The 15,954-nt window shown below is 68.1% G+C and overlaps 2 protein-coding genes and 1 non-coding gene across 8 annotated transcripts; 1 reads left to right on the plus strand and 2 right to left on the minus strand.

The window, feature by feature from the left end:
* Nucleotides 1-861: 861 nt before the first annotated feature.
* Nucleotides 862-943, minus strand: TRNAS-CGA (transfer RNA serine (anticodon CGA)). Its single transcript has one exon. It is a non-coding gene; the product is annotated as a tRNA-Ser (tRNA).
* Nucleotides 944-1,915: 972 nt separating this feature from the next.
* SMARCC2 (SWI/SNF related BAF chromatin remodeling complex subunit C2) lies at nucleotides 1,916-11,698 on the plus strand. Of its 5 annotated transcripts, none has more exons than XM_068921372.1 (29): nucleotides 1,916-2,088; nucleotides 2,287-2,406; nucleotides 3,784-3,869; nucleotides 4,230-4,311; nucleotides 4,397-4,489; nucleotides 4,576-4,645; nucleotides 4,881-4,950; nucleotides 5,098-5,173; nucleotides 5,274-5,405; nucleotides 5,656-5,771; nucleotides 5,928-6,052; nucleotides 6,222-6,281; nucleotides 6,511-6,548; nucleotides 6,903-7,033; nucleotides 7,165-7,236; nucleotides 7,356-7,469; nucleotides 7,579-7,732; nucleotides 7,880-7,972; nucleotides 8,268-8,387; nucleotides 8,459-8,521; nucleotides 8,596-8,854; nucleotides 8,946-9,107; nucleotides 9,236-9,300; nucleotides 9,373-9,502; nucleotides 9,598-9,764; nucleotides 9,864-9,998; nucleotides 10,119-10,491; nucleotides 10,849-10,932; nucleotides 11,311-11,698. In XM_068921372.1, the coding sequence occupies exons 1-29, from the start codon at nucleotides 1,978-1,980 to the stop codon at nucleotides 11,385-11,387; spliced, it is 3,378 nt and encodes a 1,125-aa protein (XP_068777473.1). In that variant the 5' UTR covers nucleotides 1,916-1,977; the 3' UTR covers nucleotides 11,388-11,698. The 5 variants fall into 5 exon arrangements, with proteins under 5 accessions (XP_068777473.1, XP_068777470.1, XP_068777471.1 ...); XM_068921369.1 differs by having other exon boundaries at nucleotides 8,271-8,387; nucleotides 10,849-11,217; nucleotides 11,311-11,439; XM_068921370.1 differs by lacking the exon at nucleotides 7,880-7,972 and having other exon boundaries at nucleotides 10,849-11,217; nucleotides 11,311-11,439.
* A 66-nt stretch (nucleotides 11,699-11,764) lies between these two features.
* On the minus strand, nucleotides 11,765-15,874 carry MYL6 (myosin light chain 6). Of its 2 annotated transcripts, XM_068921375.1 has the most exons (7): nucleotides 15,733-15,864; nucleotides 15,305-15,332; nucleotides 13,473-13,616; nucleotides 13,201-13,374; nucleotides 12,676-12,753; nucleotides 12,530-12,569; nucleotides 11,765-11,966 (listed from the first exon to the last, which is right to left on the minus strand). In XM_068921375.1, exons 1-6 carry the CDS (start codon nucleotides 15,733-15,735, stop codon nucleotides 12,541-12,543), a joined length of 456 nt encoding a protein of 151 aa, XP_068777476.1. In that variant the 5' UTR covers nucleotides 15,736-15,864; the 3' UTR covers nucleotides 11,765-11,966; nucleotides 12,530-12,540. The 2 variants fall into 2 exon arrangements, with proteins under 2 accessions (XP_068777476.1, XP_068777475.1); XM_068921374.1 differs by lacking the exon at nucleotides 12,530-12,569 and having other exon boundaries at nucleotides 15,733-15,874.
* Nucleotides 15,875-15,954: the final 80 nt, after the last annotated feature.

The following is a 15,954-nucleotide window of genomic DNA, read 5'->3' on the forward strand; positions in this document are numbered from 1 at the left end:
GGGCTCTGCCTCCCTCCCGGCCCTTTCCCTCTCCTGCACGGCTCCAGCCAGCTCTTGCGGGGCGTTTCTGGCTCTTCCGCGGCGGCTCTAGGGCCTGCTGTCACTGTGGGTTTGTATCCTGTATTTTTAACGCAGCAGGAATGTTTTCTGGCGTGGGAATCTGTTGTCCGAGGTGGTTTGTACTTGTTTCGGTGTCTAGATGACGCCCTGTTTGGAGGGGCCAGTGGCGGGGGGGGGGGGTCCTCCAGCCCGGTCCCTTGTGCTCAGGAATGTGACAAAGCTGCTAAATCCAACAGGAAAACTGCACGCGCGGAGCCGCGACGGCCGCTGCCTGTGCGCCCGCTGGTTCTTTTGTGTCGCCTGCGCGACATAAACCGCCGTTCCCGGATGCTGCAGCCTGTCGTCGCTCCGGGCGCTTCTCTCCGCCGCGGGGACGCTGTGGGCGGCTGCCCCGGCTCCGCGTCCTCCCTCCGCGACCGCTCCCCGGGCCTTCGCCGGGGTGGGGGGGGGGCAGCACCCCTGAGACGGGGCTCTGCTCCCCCGGGGGTGTCTGAGGATTTGGGACCCCCCCCGGGGCATGGGGGGGGGCCTGCCCCCCAAGCAGGAGCAGCCCCCCCATAAACAGCTCTGCAGCCGCCCCAAAAGGTGTTGTGCCCCCCCCCAGCAAGGGCTCCCCCCACCCCAAGAGGGGTTGTGCCTCATCCATGCAGCACGAGCTGCCCCTCCCCATCTTCAAAAATAAAAAGCGGGTACCGGGGGGGAGGGGGGGGTTTTGACAGCATCCCCCCCCCCGAGACCCCCCAGCTGCACCAGCCCCTTTTTCGGGCCGGGCCCGGGTGGCCCCCACAAAAACAACCGTCGCGTCACGGACAGGATTCGAACCTGTGCGGGGAAACCCCATTGGATTTCGAGTCCAACGCCTTAACCACTCGGCCACCGTGACTGCCGCGCCTGCCCTGCGCCGCGCTCCGCCTAGACGGCCGCCGCCGCCGCTCCGCCCCGGCCCGGCCCGACCCGCTCGGCCCCGCTCGGCCCGGGGCGGCGGGGGCGGCGCGGACCGGGAGCCTCCAACACCGGCCGCCCCCGGCTCCTCTCGCCCCGGCCGCTCCGCGGGGCCACCCGACCCCCCCCCCATCCCGCCCCGGGCCGCCAGGGGGCGGTAACGGCCGGGGCTCCTCCCACCGCCAGGGGGCGGTAACGGCCGGGGCTCCTCCCACCGCCAGGGGGCGGTACCACCTCGACTCCTCCCACCGCCAGGGGGCGGTACCACCTCGACTCCTCCACCGCCAGGGGGCGGTACCGCCATCGGCTCCTCCCACCACCAGGGGGCGGTACCACCTCGACTCCTCCCACCACCAGGGGGCGGTACCACCTCGACTCCTCCCACCGCCAGGGGGCGGTACCACCACGACTCCTCCACCGCCAGGGGGCGGTACCACCTCGACTCCTCCCACCGCCAGGGGGCGGTACCACCTCGACTCCTCCCACCGCCAGGGGGCGGTACCACCTCGACTCCTCCACCGCCAGGGGGCGGTACCGCCATCGGCTCCCCCAGGCCGCCAGGGGGCGGTACCGCCACGACTCCTCCCACCGCCAGGGGGCGGTACCACCTCGACTCCTCCCACCGCCAGGGGGCGGTACCAGCCGAGGCTCCTCCCACCACCAGGGGGCGGTACCATCATCGGCTCCTCCCACCGCCAGGGGGCGGTACCACCTCGACTCCTCCCACCGCCAGGGGGCGGTACCACCTCGACTCCTCCCACCGCCAGGGGGCGGTACCACCTCGACTCCTCCACCGCCAGGGGGCGGTACCGCCATCGGCTCCCCCAGGCCGCCAGGGGGCGGTCGCGCCCCCCCCGCCGCCAGCAGGGGGCGGTGGCGGCCGGTCGCGGCGGGGTGGGGGGGAGGGAGGAGGGAGGCGGTGACGGCGGCGGCGGCGGCGGCGGCGCGGCGCGGCGCGGCCCGGCCCGCTGGAAGATGGCGGTGCGGAAGAAGGACGGCGGCCCCAACGTCAAGTACTACGAGGCCTCGGACACCGTCAGCCAGTTCGACAACGTCCGCCTCTGGCTCAGCAAGAACTACAAGAAGGTAGGGCCGCCCCCCCCCGCCGCCGCCGGCCCCCCCGGCCTGTCACGGCCCCGCCGCGGCCTCCCCCGCCCGGCCTCCCTCGGGGCTGTCAGCGGCGGCGGCGGGCGGGCAGCCGAGGAGGGGGACCCCCCCCACCCCCGGGGGGGGGTACATCAGGCCCGGCCTGCTCACGCCCCCCCCCCCCCCACCCCGGTGCAGTACATCCAGGCCGAGCCCCCCACCAACAAGTCGCTGTCGAGCCTGGTGGTGCAGCTGCTGCAGTTCCAGGAGGAGGTGTTCGGCAAGCACGTCAGCAACGCGCCCCTCACCAAGCTGCCGGTGAGACCCCCCCCCCCCCCCAAACCCGGGGGATCGGGCCCCAGAGACATCCCCCCCCACCCGGCGGACCGGGCCCCAGAGACCCCTCCCCAAACCCCAGGGACATCTACCTCCTCTGGGGACCAGGCCCCAGAGACCCCTCCCCAAACCCCAGGGACATCTCCCCCCTCCGGGGACCAGGCCCCAGAGACCCCCTCCCCAAACCCCAGGGACATCTCCCCCCTCCGGGGACCAGGCCCCAAAGACCCCTCCTCAAACCCAGGGACATCTCCCCCCCTCCAGGGACCAGGCCCCAAAGACCCCTCCCCAAACCCCAGGGACATCTCCCCCCCTCCAGGGACCAGGCCCCAAAGACCCCTCCCCAAACCCCAGGGACATCTCCCCCCCTCCAGGGACCAGGCCCCAAAGACCCCTCCCCAAACCCCAGGGACATCTCCCCCCCTCCAGGGACCAGGCCCCAAAGACCCCTCCCCAAACCCCCAGAGACCGCCCCCCCCGGGAACCAGGCCCCAGAGACCTCCCCACCAACCACTCCCAGGGATTGAGCCCCAGAGACCTTCCACCACCTGGAGGACCAGGCCCCAAATATCTCCTTCCCGGGGAATGGACCCTAGAGATTCCCCCCTCACCCCCCCCTCCTGAGGGGCTGGACCCCAGAGACACCTCTCCCCCCCAACCCAGGCACCAGGCCCCAGAGACCCCCGAGGACCCGACCCCAGAGACACCAGTCACTGCACTCCCAAAACACGACAACTGTGCCCCAAAATCCCTCGGCTCTGCGCCCTCCCCCACCCTCCCGTCGAGCTTTGCACCCTGAAGACGGCCAGGGACTGCACCTTGGGGACATGGTTTGCACCCCAAAGAAACCCCGGGGCTGTGGCCTAGGGACGCCGGGGGGGGGGGGGCGTGAGCAGGCAGGGGGGGGGTCTGCATCCTGTTGGCCCAGGGCAGCGCCCAAAATGCGCCTGGAGACAGCAGCCCAGTGACCCCTGCGCTGTGCCCTGCTGACAGCCGGCACCCCGGTCTGTGCCGTGTCCCGCCGGCACCCCGGTCTGCGCCCTGTCCTAGGGACGCTGCTCCAAGGTGGGGGGGGGGAGGGCAGTGCCCCAGTGACCTCCCCCCCCGGGGAAGGCGCCCCGCCCTGACCAAAGGACAACGGCCTGACCATGGACAGCGCCCCCGGACCTGGGGACAGTGCCCCGAGACCACCACGGACAGCGCCCCGAGACCACCACGGACGGCGGCCCAGTGTGCGGGCACAGTGCCCCGATGTGCGGGCATGGCGCCGTGTCTCCCCCCCCGCCCCCCCAACCCCAGCTAACTGCCCTCCCGTGCCCCCCCCCCCACCTTGCCCTGACTCCTTTGCTCCCGCTGCAGATAAAATGCTTCTTGGATTTCAAGGCGGGAGGAGCCCTGTGCCACATCCTGGCGGCGGCCTATAAGTTCAAGAGCGACCAAGGATGGTGAGCCGCCCGCCTTTCGCCCCCCCGCGCGGGGAGGGTGGCCGCGGACCAGGAGGATGGGGGGCCGCAGGGGTGGGGTGGGAGGGCGTCACGTCCTGCTCCGTCCTGGGCCTGGGGGAGCGGGAGCGGGTCGGAGCCCTTTGTCCCCCTCGAGGGACCACGTTGGGGGTGCGCTCGGGCCCATTGAACGTGCCCACTTCCCTGGCAAGCGGGTGGCGGGGCAGAGTCCCCCCTGCCTCAGCCAGGGCCCCGCGGCGGGGCTCGGGTGCTCCCCTCCCTGTCCCCCAGGCAGGCTTTGAACAGCTGATGAGGAGACCTGAGCTGTGGCTTTCATGAGAGTCGCTCTTTTCTTCCAATAAGGCGGCGTTTCGATTTCCAGAATCCTTCGCGGATGGACCGCAATGTGGAGATGTTCATGACCATCGAGAAATCTCTGGTGCAGGTAACGGGCGCCTCCCCCGGCCCTCCGCTGCCCCTGGCCCCGCTCCCTCGCCCCTGCTCACTGCTCTGCTCTCTTCCTCCCCCAGAACAACTGCCTGGCCCGACCCAACATCTTCCTGCACCAGGAGATCGAGCCCAAGCTCCTGAGCAAACTGAAAGACATAGTCAAGAGACACCAGGTAGGTGGCAGTGCTTGGAGGGGGGGGTGGGCCTCATCCTGGTGCTCAGCCTCATGGCCTGACCACCTCCTCTGCTCCCCTCGCAGGGCACGGTGACTGAGGACAAGAACAACGCGTCCCACGTTGTCTGCCCCGTCCCTAGCAACCTGGAGGAAGGTGGGTGCCTGGTGCCAGCCTCTGCAAGGAGAGTGGCTCGGGCTGAGCGTCCGCTCTCGGAGAAATGCTGTGGGGTTTTGGGGTTGGGGGGACAGGGCTGAGCGAGGCGTCTCAGGGCCGTTCTTCCAGCAGAGCAGGGACACGGCAGTGCAAGCTGCGGCCTGGGGTTGGTGCTCGATGCCCCAGTCTGCCAGCATCTGGCACTGAGTTAGCTCCCTCCCTCTGTGTCTTCCAGAAGAGTGGGTCCGGCCGGTCATGAAGAGGGACAAGCAGGTCCTCCTGCACTGGGGCTATTACCCGGACAGGTGAGCAGGGCCGGGGCACCCCGCTGCTTGCGCCCAGCCCCGCTCTCCTGGAGGGGCTCCAGGATGTGGCTGACACCATGCACTGGCCTCCGGTGAGCGAGGCGTCCCTCAGGGCACCACTCTCACCCCTGCCCCTCTGCTCCCCAGCTACGACACCTGGATCCCCGCCAGTGAGATCGAAGCCTCGGTGGAGGATGCGCCGACGCCGGAGAAGCCCCGGAAGGTAATGGGGCCGCTGGGCTCAGACGGAGGCTGGGCTTGGCCCTCTGCCTCGCCCGCGCAGAGCCGGGTCTCCCTGACTTGCCAGCCCTCCTCTCCGGCAGGTCCATGCCAAATGGATCCTAGACACGGACACCTTTAACGAGTGGATGAACGAGGAGGACTACGAGGTGACAGATGAGAAGAGCCCCGTCTCCCGCAGGAAGAAGATCTCCGCCAAGACCCTAACTGACGAGGTCAGAGCCCCAGAGAGAGCTGTGGAGTGGGGGGGGCCTGCAAACGCGTGGGACCTGGCCTGGTGCTGGGAGGATGGCGGGGGTCCAGGGCGGGAGCAGGAGCTGTCCCATCCCTCTAAAAGGAGAGGACGGCCACTCCTGTACCCCTCAGTCCCACCAACAGCATTGCAGTTTGCCACCCAGCACGGCAGTGGTGCCCCCCAGCATGCCCCAGAGGGCAGTGACCCCCCGCCTCCTCTCCCCTCTCCAGGTGAATAGCCCCGACTCGGACCGGCGGGACAAGAAAGGGGGCAACTACAAGAAAAGGAAGCGCTCACCCTCTCCCTCGCCCACCCCGGAGGCGAAGAAGAAGAACGCAAAGAAAGGGTGAGGGGCTCTGGGGCTCCAGCTGACAGCTGGGATTGGCCCTGAGTCGTGCCAAGAGGGCTGGGGTCTTGGCATGACGGGAAGAGGGAAGCTGCCGGGCACCCCCTGCCCATGGCTGCAGCCGTGATGAGGGCGCATGGGGTCTCGCCTTGGCAGCCCCTCCACCCCCTACAACAAATCCAAGCGCGGGCACCGTGAGGAGGAGCAGGAGGATCTGACGAAGGACATGGACGAGCCCTCGCCAGTCCCCAACGTGGAGGAGGTTACTCTGCCCAAAACAGGTTAGGGCCATGGCCATGGCCTCGCCACAGGGCCTGGCACTCCTGGCTGGGAGAGGCCAGGCCTGGCAGAGCAGGGGGCATCTCGCCCTCCTCCTCGCCCGTGCCTGGGCTGGGGGAGGCAGGATCGCCCTTCTCCATGCACTCAGCACCTCTTTCCTTTCCGATGCAGTGAACACCAAGAAGGACTCGGAGTCTGCACCTGTCAAGGGGGGCACCATGACAGACCTGGGTAAGTCCAACCCTGTGTGCTGATTATGGGGGGGGGGGGCGGGGGGGGGGGGGTTGCGCATTTAGGGGCTAAGTGCTGCACAGGCGTCCTCGGCCGGGGTCTGGCAGTGCTGATACCGCCCTGCTGCCTGGGGCTGCAGCTGGGCACCGCCTGAGCACTGCTGCGGCATGTGGGGGTGGGGTTTGCTGGGCTCCCCCGATCCTCAGCATCTCTCTCTCATCTCTTCCAGATGAGCAGGAGGATGAGAGCATGGAGACGGCCGGCAAGGTGAGGCTGGTGTTGCAGGCCTGGGCCAAGATATCCTTGTTGCACTGCCTACCAGCTGAGGGGAGAAGCCTCTCTTCTCCCGTAATGTCAACCATTTTGTGTGGCTACAGCCACTTTTCCCTATGTTGCTCCAAGGAAGCTCTTCCCCACCCCAGAATCTCTTCCCCACCCTCACCAACTCCAGGGCCAGAGCACTGACTCTGTCCTTTCCTTTTGCAAGGATGTCAGAGCAGAAGGCTTTTCTCATCCAGCTCCCTGTGCGGAGGAGCGCAGAGCTCAGGGTGGCCGGAAGGGCCGAGTGGCCCATGACTGGTGCCTGAGCCCCCTTGCTCACGTGGAGCCAGTCTCTTCCAGGATGAGGAGGAGAACAGCACTGGAAGCAAGGGGGAGCAGGCCAAGAACCCAGACCTGCACGAAGACAACGTGACGGAGCAGACCCATCACATCATCATCCCCAGCTACGCTGCCTGGTTTGACTACAACAGGTACAGAGCCAAGGCCTGGAGGAGGCTGCTGGTGCCGGAGCCCTGGGGCCGGCGCGCAGCCGCAGGGGCCGGCGTGCTGGGACTGTGCAGCCCGGCACCTCTTCACCTGCCCTCTGCGCTTTGCCTTGCAGCGTCCATGCCATCGAACGCCGAGCCCTGCCCGAATTCTTCAATGGCAAGAATAAATCCAAGACCCCTGAAATGTGAGGCTGCACCCCCCCCCCCCCAAGTCCAGCCTGTTGCCCCCATGTCCCCCCTGCCAAGGCTGTGATTTGCCAAGCAAGTGGGTGCTCTGACGGGCTTCTCTCTCTCTCTCCCGCAGATACTTGGCTTATCGCAACTTCATGATTGACACGTATCGGCTCAACCCCCAGGAATACCTGACCTCGACGGCCTGCCGCAGAAACCTGGCCGGGGACGTCTGTGCCATCATGCGGTGGGTCCAGCTCCAGCTACTGGGCCAGCCCACGCCGGGGCTGGTGGCACCCTGGCCAAGGGGTCCCTGAGGTGGGGACTGGCTCGATCTGACGGGCTGCTCTACGCAGGGTTCATGCCTTCCTGGAGCAGTGGGGACTCATCAACTACCAGGTGGACGCAGAGAGTCGGCCCACCCCCATGGGCCCCCCGCCGACATCCCACTTCCACGTCCTGGCCGATACACCCTCGGGGCTGGTGCCGCTGCAGCCCAAGACACCCCAGGTAGGTGTGTGCAGGCGGGCATCTTTCCCAGCCAGCCAGAGAGCATCGTGGCGACCACAGCATGACGTGTCTCCCCATGGGCTTCTGGCCAGTCACCACGGGGCTGGGTGTCGGGGGGGGCTGAGCACAGCTTTGTCTGTGCCTCAGGGTCGTCAGAGCGATGGCGACACCAAGACCGGGCGCAAGAGCAAAGAGATAGAAGATCTCGTCGCTGAGACGGTGAAAGGGAAGCCTGAGCTGGTAGGCGGGATCCTTGGGGCCTGTCCCACCCGCCGCCGGCCGAGGAAGGCCCCTTCCCTCCTGTCCCTCGCACCCTGCATGTCACCCTGACCTGGGGGTGCAGGGGCGCAGGCGCGACGAAGACGGGACGCGGCTCGGGGCATCTCTTGGTGGGGGGGGGGGGGGCGGAGGGTGGGGGGAGCTGGCGTGCTGGCCGTCCAGAGGGCAGCGAGGAGTGTGCGGCAGAGCAGGGGCCATGCCCCCGGTGGCCACTGCCCTGCTGCGCTCCCAGCTTCGCCTTTGCCTCCCTCGGCAGCAGACCTCGGCCTCGCAGCAGATGCTGAACTTCCCCGACAAGGGCAAGGAGAAGCCGGCCGACATGCAGAACTTTGGCCTCCGCACCGACATGTACACCAAGAAGAACGTCCCCTCCAAGGTGGGTCCCCATCCCATCGTGTCCCGTCCTGTCCTGTCCCATCCTGTGCTCACCCACTCTCCCCTTCACAGAGCAAGGCTGCGGCCAGCGCCACGCGCGAGTGGACGGAGCAGGAGACGCTGCTGCTGCTGGAGGTGAGCCGGGGACAGCGCTGGGCGCTGCGGGGGGCTGCCGCCGCTGGGCGCCTGCTCACTGCCAAGCCCTGCAGGCCCTGGAGATGTACAAGGACGACTGGAACAAGGTGTCGGAGCACGTGGGCAGCCGCACGCAGGACGAGTGCATCCTGCACTTCCTGCGCCTGCCCATCGAGGATCCCTACCTGGAGGACTCGGAGGCCTCGCTCGGTCCGCTGGCATACCAGCCCATCCCCTTCAGCCAGTCGGGCAATCCGGTCATGAGCACCGTCGCCTTCCTGGCCTCCGTTGTGGACCCCCGCGTGGCCTCCGCCGCTGCCAAGTCAGCGCTGGGTAATGTTGGCTGCTGAGGGCGCGAGGCAGGAGGGGGCCGTGCCGGGCGCTTGGCCTCGCTCACGGCACCGGCATCGCTCCGCTTGGGCAGAGGAGTTCTCCAAGATGAAGGAGGAGGTGCCCACGGCCCTGGTGGAGGCGCACGTGCGGAAGGTGGAGGAGGCGGCAAAGGTGACAGGTAAAGCCGACCCTGCCTTCGGCCTGGAAAGCAGCGGCATCGCCGGCACTGCGTCCGACGAACCGGAGCGGATAGGTAAGGGCGGATTAAGGGGGTGGCAGGGTGGGGAGGAAGCAGGCGAACTGCACAGGTCTGCCATGTGGGTGAGTTTGCCAGGTCTCAGTGCACCAGGTGTTAGCTGAGCTGCGTGTTGTGTCCTGCAGAGGAGAGTGGCGTTGACGAGTCGCGGGCAGACGCACAGCCCACCGAGGAGAAGAAGGAGCCCAAGGTATGGGGAGGGTGAGGCTGCGTGGGGCTCCCGGTCTTGGCTGGGCCTGTACTGACCTGGGGCTTCCGCCAGGAGCCCCGGGAAGGTGGTGCCGAGGAGGAGGTGAAGGAGAAGCTGAGTGACATTCCCAAGAAAGAGGAGGAGAAGGGCAAGGAGGCCGAGAGCGAGAAGGAGTCGGAGAAGAGTGACGGCGACGGGCTGGGTGAGGGCGCGCCGGAGGGCTGGATGAGGACAGGGTGGCTGCAGCCTGGGCACAGCTGCCCTGCACCACGCACCACCCTCCTCTGCCCGTGCCAGGTGACCTGGAGAAGGACAAGGAGGCCAAGGAGGGGCAGGAGGAGGCGCCCAAGGACCTGGTGGAGCCTGAGGCCGAGCGGAAGACCAAGGTGGAGCGCGACATCGGCGAAGGGAACCTCTCCACAGCTGCTGCCGCCGCCCTAGCTGCTGCTGCAGTGAAGGCCAAGGTGAGGGGCAAGGGTGGCCGTTGGCAGGGGCAGCTGTGGGGGGGGGCCAGCCCCGGCCCGGCCCCCGCTGCCCCACGCTCACCCACCCACCCCGCACAGCACTTGGCTGCTGTGGAGGAGCGCAAGATCAAGTCGCTGGTGGCACTGCTAGTGGAGACGCAGATGAAGAAGCTGGAGATCAAGCTGCGGCACTTCGAGGAGCTGGAGACCATCATGGACCGGGAGCGCGAGGCGGTGAGCGGGGACCTGGGGGCATCTGAACTGGGGTGGGGAGGCGTAGGGCGGGCTAAGCCAGGCAGGCAGGCAGGACCCATGCGCCCCCCCCCCCAAAATAACCCTGATGCACCCCGGCAGCTGGAGTACCAGCGGCAGCAGCTGCTGGCCGACCGGCAGGCCTTCCACATGGAGCAGCTCAAGTACGCCGAGATGCGCGCCCGCCAGCAGCACTTCCAGCACATGCAGCAGCAGCAGCAGCAGCAGGCGCCCGCCTTGGTGCCCGGCGCGCAGCCCCTGCCGCCTGCCGGCGCCCCGCTGGCCCCTGCCGCCCACTCGCTCAGCGTGGCCCCTGGCCCAGCCATGGTGGCGCCGGCCGAGCAGATGGGGCAGGGGCTGCCAGGGGCCCCTCCTCTGCCACCGACGCCGATGCAGCAGCCGCCGCTGCCGCCGCCGCCGGGCGCCCCCCAGCCTGGCCCGGCGCCCCCGGGACCCACCGCGGCCATCCCGCATGGTAAGCACCACCGGAGTGGGGAACGGTTACAGTGCAACTGGCTGCAGTGCAACCGGTATGGGGCAATGGGTTACAGTGCAACCAGCTACAGTGCAACTGCTATGGTGCAACCGGTTACAGTGCAACCAACTACAGTGCAATCGGTATGGTGCAACCGGTTACAGTGCAGCCAACTACAGTGCAACCGGTATGGTGCAACCAGTTACAGTGCAACCAGTTACGGTGCAACCAGTATGGTGCAACCAGCTACAGTGTAACTGGTTACAGTGCAACTGGCTACAGTGCAACCAGGGAGCTGGGAGGGGGGCAGGATGGAGGGGGGCATCTAACCCCCCCACCCTGGCCTTTCTCCTGCAGCCCAGGTGCCGTTCGCCGGCCAGCAGCCGCCGTCCCAGAGCCTCGCGGGGAGCCTGGCGGGCAGCACGCACCCCGCTGTGCCCGGTAATGCGCCCGCGGCCCTGCCCACGGCGCTGCCGCCCTCCGCCGTCCCGTTTAGCATGGCTAATCCCCTAGCAGCCTCCGTCGGGGCCACCTTCCCCGCTAACCCGCCCGCCCACCCTCTGCATGGGGCCCTGGCCTGCAGCATGCCGCCGGGGGGGGGGCTGCCCCCCCCGGCCCCCCTGCCCGGCCCCCCGCTCCCGGGGCCGGGCTCCGCCGCGGCCCAGAGCCCGGCCATCGTGGCCGCCGTGCAGGGAAACCTCCTGCCGCCCCCCGGCCTCGGCGCAGGTGAGAGCTCGCAGGGGGCTGGCGGGCCGCGGGGGGCAGCGGGTGCCACTGCCCCCCCTCTTTACCCCCTTTTTCTTTCTCCTCTCCTTGCAGATCAAGGCCCCCCGCTGCAGACGGACCCCATCGCGCCCAGCCCCAGCACGGCCACCCCCGTCCCCCCTACGCAGTGAGCCCCCCCCCGCCGCTGCTGCCCCCCCCCCCCCAGCAAGAGGACCCCCCCCCCCCCCGCAATCGCCCTCACCCCCTCGCTTTGGTATTTTTTTATGATTGCCCCGGATTTTATTTAAGTGTTCGGTCTCCCCCGGGCAGCCGGGGACGCTGCTCCACCACGGCTATTTATAAGAGAGCTCCGACGTGACCTGGCAACTGGGCATTTAACCCTCTTCCCCCTTCTCTTATAGCTCCTTTTTTCGTTTTTTTTTTGTTTGTTTTTTTAATAACAAAAATAAAACTCCAAGTCCCCGGGGCGGGAAGAACTGGCCTCGTGTCGCAGGCTCTGTGCAGGGCAGGGGGTGGGGGTGGTCTCAGACAGATGCAGGGACCCCGGCACCTTTCCAACACTTTATTTGATGAAAACAGGTGGTGGGGAGCCAGGTGCCGGTGGAGGGGGGCAGTGCAGGGGCTGCCGGGGGTGGGGGGAAACGGAGCAGGGGGAAAGGGGGAGGAAAAGGCACAAAACCCCAAATAAGCCAGCAACTGGTTGGGGGGGGGGGGGTGTCTTCAGCCGCTCAGCACCATCCGGACCAGCTCTGTGGAGAGAAGGGAGAGACGGGGTGAGGAGGGGGCTCAGCTGCGGGAGCAGCCCCCACCAGCCCCAGCCCCCTTGCCACCAAAAAAAGGCAGGAAAAATTAAAAAAAAAAAAAAAAACAAGGAAAAAAAGGGGAGGAGGGAGAGAGGGGAAGAACGGTCACTTCTACAGCTACTGCCAGGCACCAGAGGCTGAAGTCAAGTCCAGAAGCCGCCCTGCTTCCTGCCGAGAGACGGGGAGGGCTCGGCCGCGCCGGCAGCCACGGGAGCTGAGGCCTGGCCAGCTCGTGGCACCTGCCTCCCCCGTCCCGCTTCCGAGGGTGCCGGGCGCCCGCAGCCCTTCCCCAGCGCAGCCGGAGAGTCAGCTCCATGCAGAGAGACATGCGGAGGGGCTGGACGAGGGGGGGCGAGAGCGCAAACCAGGCGGCCTTTTTGTTTCGTTCTTTTTTTTTTTTTTAAAAAAAAAAGAAAACAATAAAAAGGAAAAAAGAAGGGAGGGGGCGGAAAAAATAAGTAAGTAAGTAAATAAAGGAGGCAGCTGGAGGTATGTGGGAAGAGGCGTACCCCTCGCGGCTTCACCCTGACAAGATGTGTCTCACAAACGCTGGGAGGAAGGAAGGAGACATGATCACCACGGAGGGAGCGGGCCGCGCCGAGCCCCCGGCCCCCGCGTCCCCGGCCCCCTACGCCCCCGGGCCCCGAGCCCTCACCTTCGTAGTTGATGCAGCCGTTGCTGTCCTCGTGACCGGCCACCAGCTGCTCCACCTCCTCCTCCGTCATCTTCTCGCCTGCGGGAGACACAGGGGCACCCGGGACGCGGGGTCAGGGGGGTGCAGAGGGTCCTTGGGGACAGCTGGGGCGTTTGGGAGGTGCCTGGGGTCATCTGGGGGTTTGGGAGGGTCTCCAAGGCTGACCAGGAGGTCCTTGGAGCCAGCTGGGGGCTCAGGGGGGTTTGGGAGGTCCCTGGGGCCAGCCAGGAGTTCAGGGGGTCCCCAGGACCAGCTGGGGGATCACCAGAGTTTGGAGTACCCCAAAGGCTGGCCAGAGGCTCACAGGAGCTCAGGGGCCTCCCAGGGCCAGCCAGGGGCTTGGGGAGATTCAGGGGGCCTCCAAGCTGGCTTGGAGCTCACCAGGTCCTGGGGACCGGCAGAAGGGTTGCCCAGGTTCGGGGCATCCCCAGGGCTGGCCAGGGGGGTCCCGGGGCCAGCAGCACTCCAGCAAGTCACGACACTCACCCAGGGTGACGAGGACGTGGCGGATCTCAGCCCCCATGACGGTGCCGTTGCCCTCCTTGTCAAAGACCCGCAGCCCCTCCACGTAGTCCTCGAAGCAGCCCTGGTCCTTGTTCTTGGCGATGGTCTGCATCATGGGCAGGAACTGCTCGAAGTTCAGGGTCTTCAGGTGCATCTCTGGCCGGGAAGGGGCAGGGACACAGGCGGTGAGGACGGGCTGGGGGCCGCCGCGCCGTGGCCCGGGGCCTGTCTGCGAAGGGGTCCCCCCCGCTCACCATCGCTCTTGGGGTTCCCCAGCACCTTCATGACCTCGGCGTTGGTGGGGTTCTGGCCCAGCGCCCGCATCACGTCGCCGCACTGGCTGTACAGGATCTTCCCGTCACCCGTGCGGTCGAAGAGCTGGAACGCCTCCTTGAAATCTGCGGGGCCGTCGGCGTCAGCGGGGCCGGGCACCCACCGGACCCACGGCACCGCCAGGAGCCTCCACCCCACCTGCGGGACCTCGCGTCCCAGGGGCGCCCGCACGCTGTGCCCTGCACCCCACTGCACTACGCACCTTGCACCCCGCAGGACTCCGTGGGGTCTTACGGCCCATAGGACCCTTCATGTTGTGCCCTGCACCCCACAGGACCCTGCACCCCACTGCACTACGCACCTCGCACCCCACAGGACTCCATGGGGTCTTACAGCCCATAGGGCCCTGCACCCCACGGGACCCTTCATGTTGTGCCCTGCACCCCACAGGACCCTGCACCCCACTGCACTACGCACCTCGCACCCCACAGGACTCCATGGGGTCTTACAGCCCATAGGGCCCTGCACCCCACGGGACCCTTCATGTTGTGCCCTGCACCCCACAGGACCCTGCACCCCACTGCACTACGCACCTCGCACCCCACAGGACTCCGTGGGGTCTTACAGCCCATAGGACCCTTCATGTTGTGCCCTGCACCCCACAGGACCCTGCACCCCACTGCACTACGCACCTCGCACCCCACAGGACTCCGTGGGGTCTTACAGCCCATAGGACCCTTCATGTTGTGCCCTGCACCCCACAGGACCCTGCACCCCACTGCACTACGCACCTCGCAGGACTCCGTGGGGTCTTACAGGCCATAGGGCCCTGCACCCCACAGGACCCTTCATATTGTGCCCTGCACCCACAGGACCCTGCACCCCACTGCACTACGCACCTCGCACCCCACAGGACTCCGTGGGGTCTTACGGCCCATAGGACCCTTCATGTTGTGCCCTGCACCCCACAGGACCCTGCACCCCACTGCACTACGCACCTCGCACCCCACAGGACTCCGTGGGGTCTTACGGCCCATAGGACCCTTCATGTTGTGCCCTGCATCCCATGGTACCCTGTATGTTGTACCCTGCACCCCATTGCTCCATGCACCCTACGGGACCCTGCACCTCACTCTCTGTGGGACCCCACATGTCGTACCCGACGCCCCACGGGACCCCGCACCCCACGGGACCCGGCGCTGCCTCCCTGGGCAGCCGCCAGCTCCCGCCTCGGGTTTCGTTTCCGAGCGGGATCCGGTTTCCCGGGAGGAACCCGACACCCGGCGGGAACCGGGTCACGGAGCCGCCTCGCCCCGGAGGGCCCAGGCGTCCGAGCCCCCGCCGCCCCCGTTCCCCCCTCCCGCTGGGCTAGAGCTGCCCGAGCAGGAAGAGGGCCCAGGCGTCCGGGCCGCCTCCCGCCCTGCTCCGGGCTCTCACCCCTCCCCTCCGGGGAGGGGACCCAGGCGTCCGGGCGGGATGCTGCCCGTGCAGGAAGCGCACCGATGCCCGGGCCGCCCCCTCCCCTGCGCCAGGGACCCAGGCGTCCGGGCGGGATGCTGCCCGTGCAGGAAGCGCACCGATGCCCGGGCCGCCCCCTCCCCTGCGCCAGGGACCCAGGCGTCCGGGCGGCCCCACCCGGCAGGAATGCGCGGCCCGGCCCCGCGTTATGCCCATATAAGGGCAAATGGCGCAACCGGGGCCCGGCGCCGCCGCCGTCCCCCCCCCCCCCCCCCGGTACCGGGCGGCGCTGCGCACCGGGAAACGCCCGAGCTGCCGGGCCCAAACACCCCCCCGCCCCCCCCCCGGCACTCACCGGCCGTCTGCTCCTCCGTGAAGTCGCACTGCGGGGAGAGCGCGGCCGTCAGCCCGCACCGGGCCGCGCCGTCGGGCGCCAGCGCCGCGAACCGGCCCCGCCGCCCCGCTCCCCGCCGTGCATCGCCCCCGGCCCCCCCTTCCCCCCGCACTGCCCCCAGGCCCGGTGCGTCCCGGTACCCCCCCGCCCACTGCGCCCTGGGCCTTCGCCCCACGTTGCATCCAGCTCCGGTTCCCACCCCCCCCCTCGGGCATTGCACTCGCTTCCCGGTGTCCCCCCCCGCCAATTGCACTCGGTTCCCCCGTGCATTACCCTCTATGTCCCCCCCGTGCATCGCCCCCGGTTCCCCTATGCACCGCCCCGGCCCCCCTCCCCGTGCATCGCCCCCGGTTCCCGGTGCCCCCCCCGTGCACCGCCCCGGCCCCCACCATGGCGGCGCCGCTCCCGCTCCGCTCCGGGCACTGGGAGCCGCTTCCCGGCGGCACCAGCCCTTTCTACCGCCCGACGTCACCGCCCTCCCATTGGCCGCGCGCCGAGTGCGTCATCGCACGCTAATGAGGCGCTCATTATGCATGCATGAGGGGCGGGGCGAGTTGAGACCCCGCCCCTGCTCCCGGGGGGGATTTTTTGCCTATAGATGGGCACGGAGC

The sequence above is a fragment of the Struthio camelus genome, chromosome 28, assembly GCF_040807025.1.
Source record: "Struthio camelus isolate bStrCam1 chromosome 28, bStrCam1.hap1, whole genome shotgun sequence".
Lineage (NCBI taxonomy): Eukaryota > Metazoa > Chordata > Aves > Struthioniformes > Struthionidae > Struthio > Struthio camelus.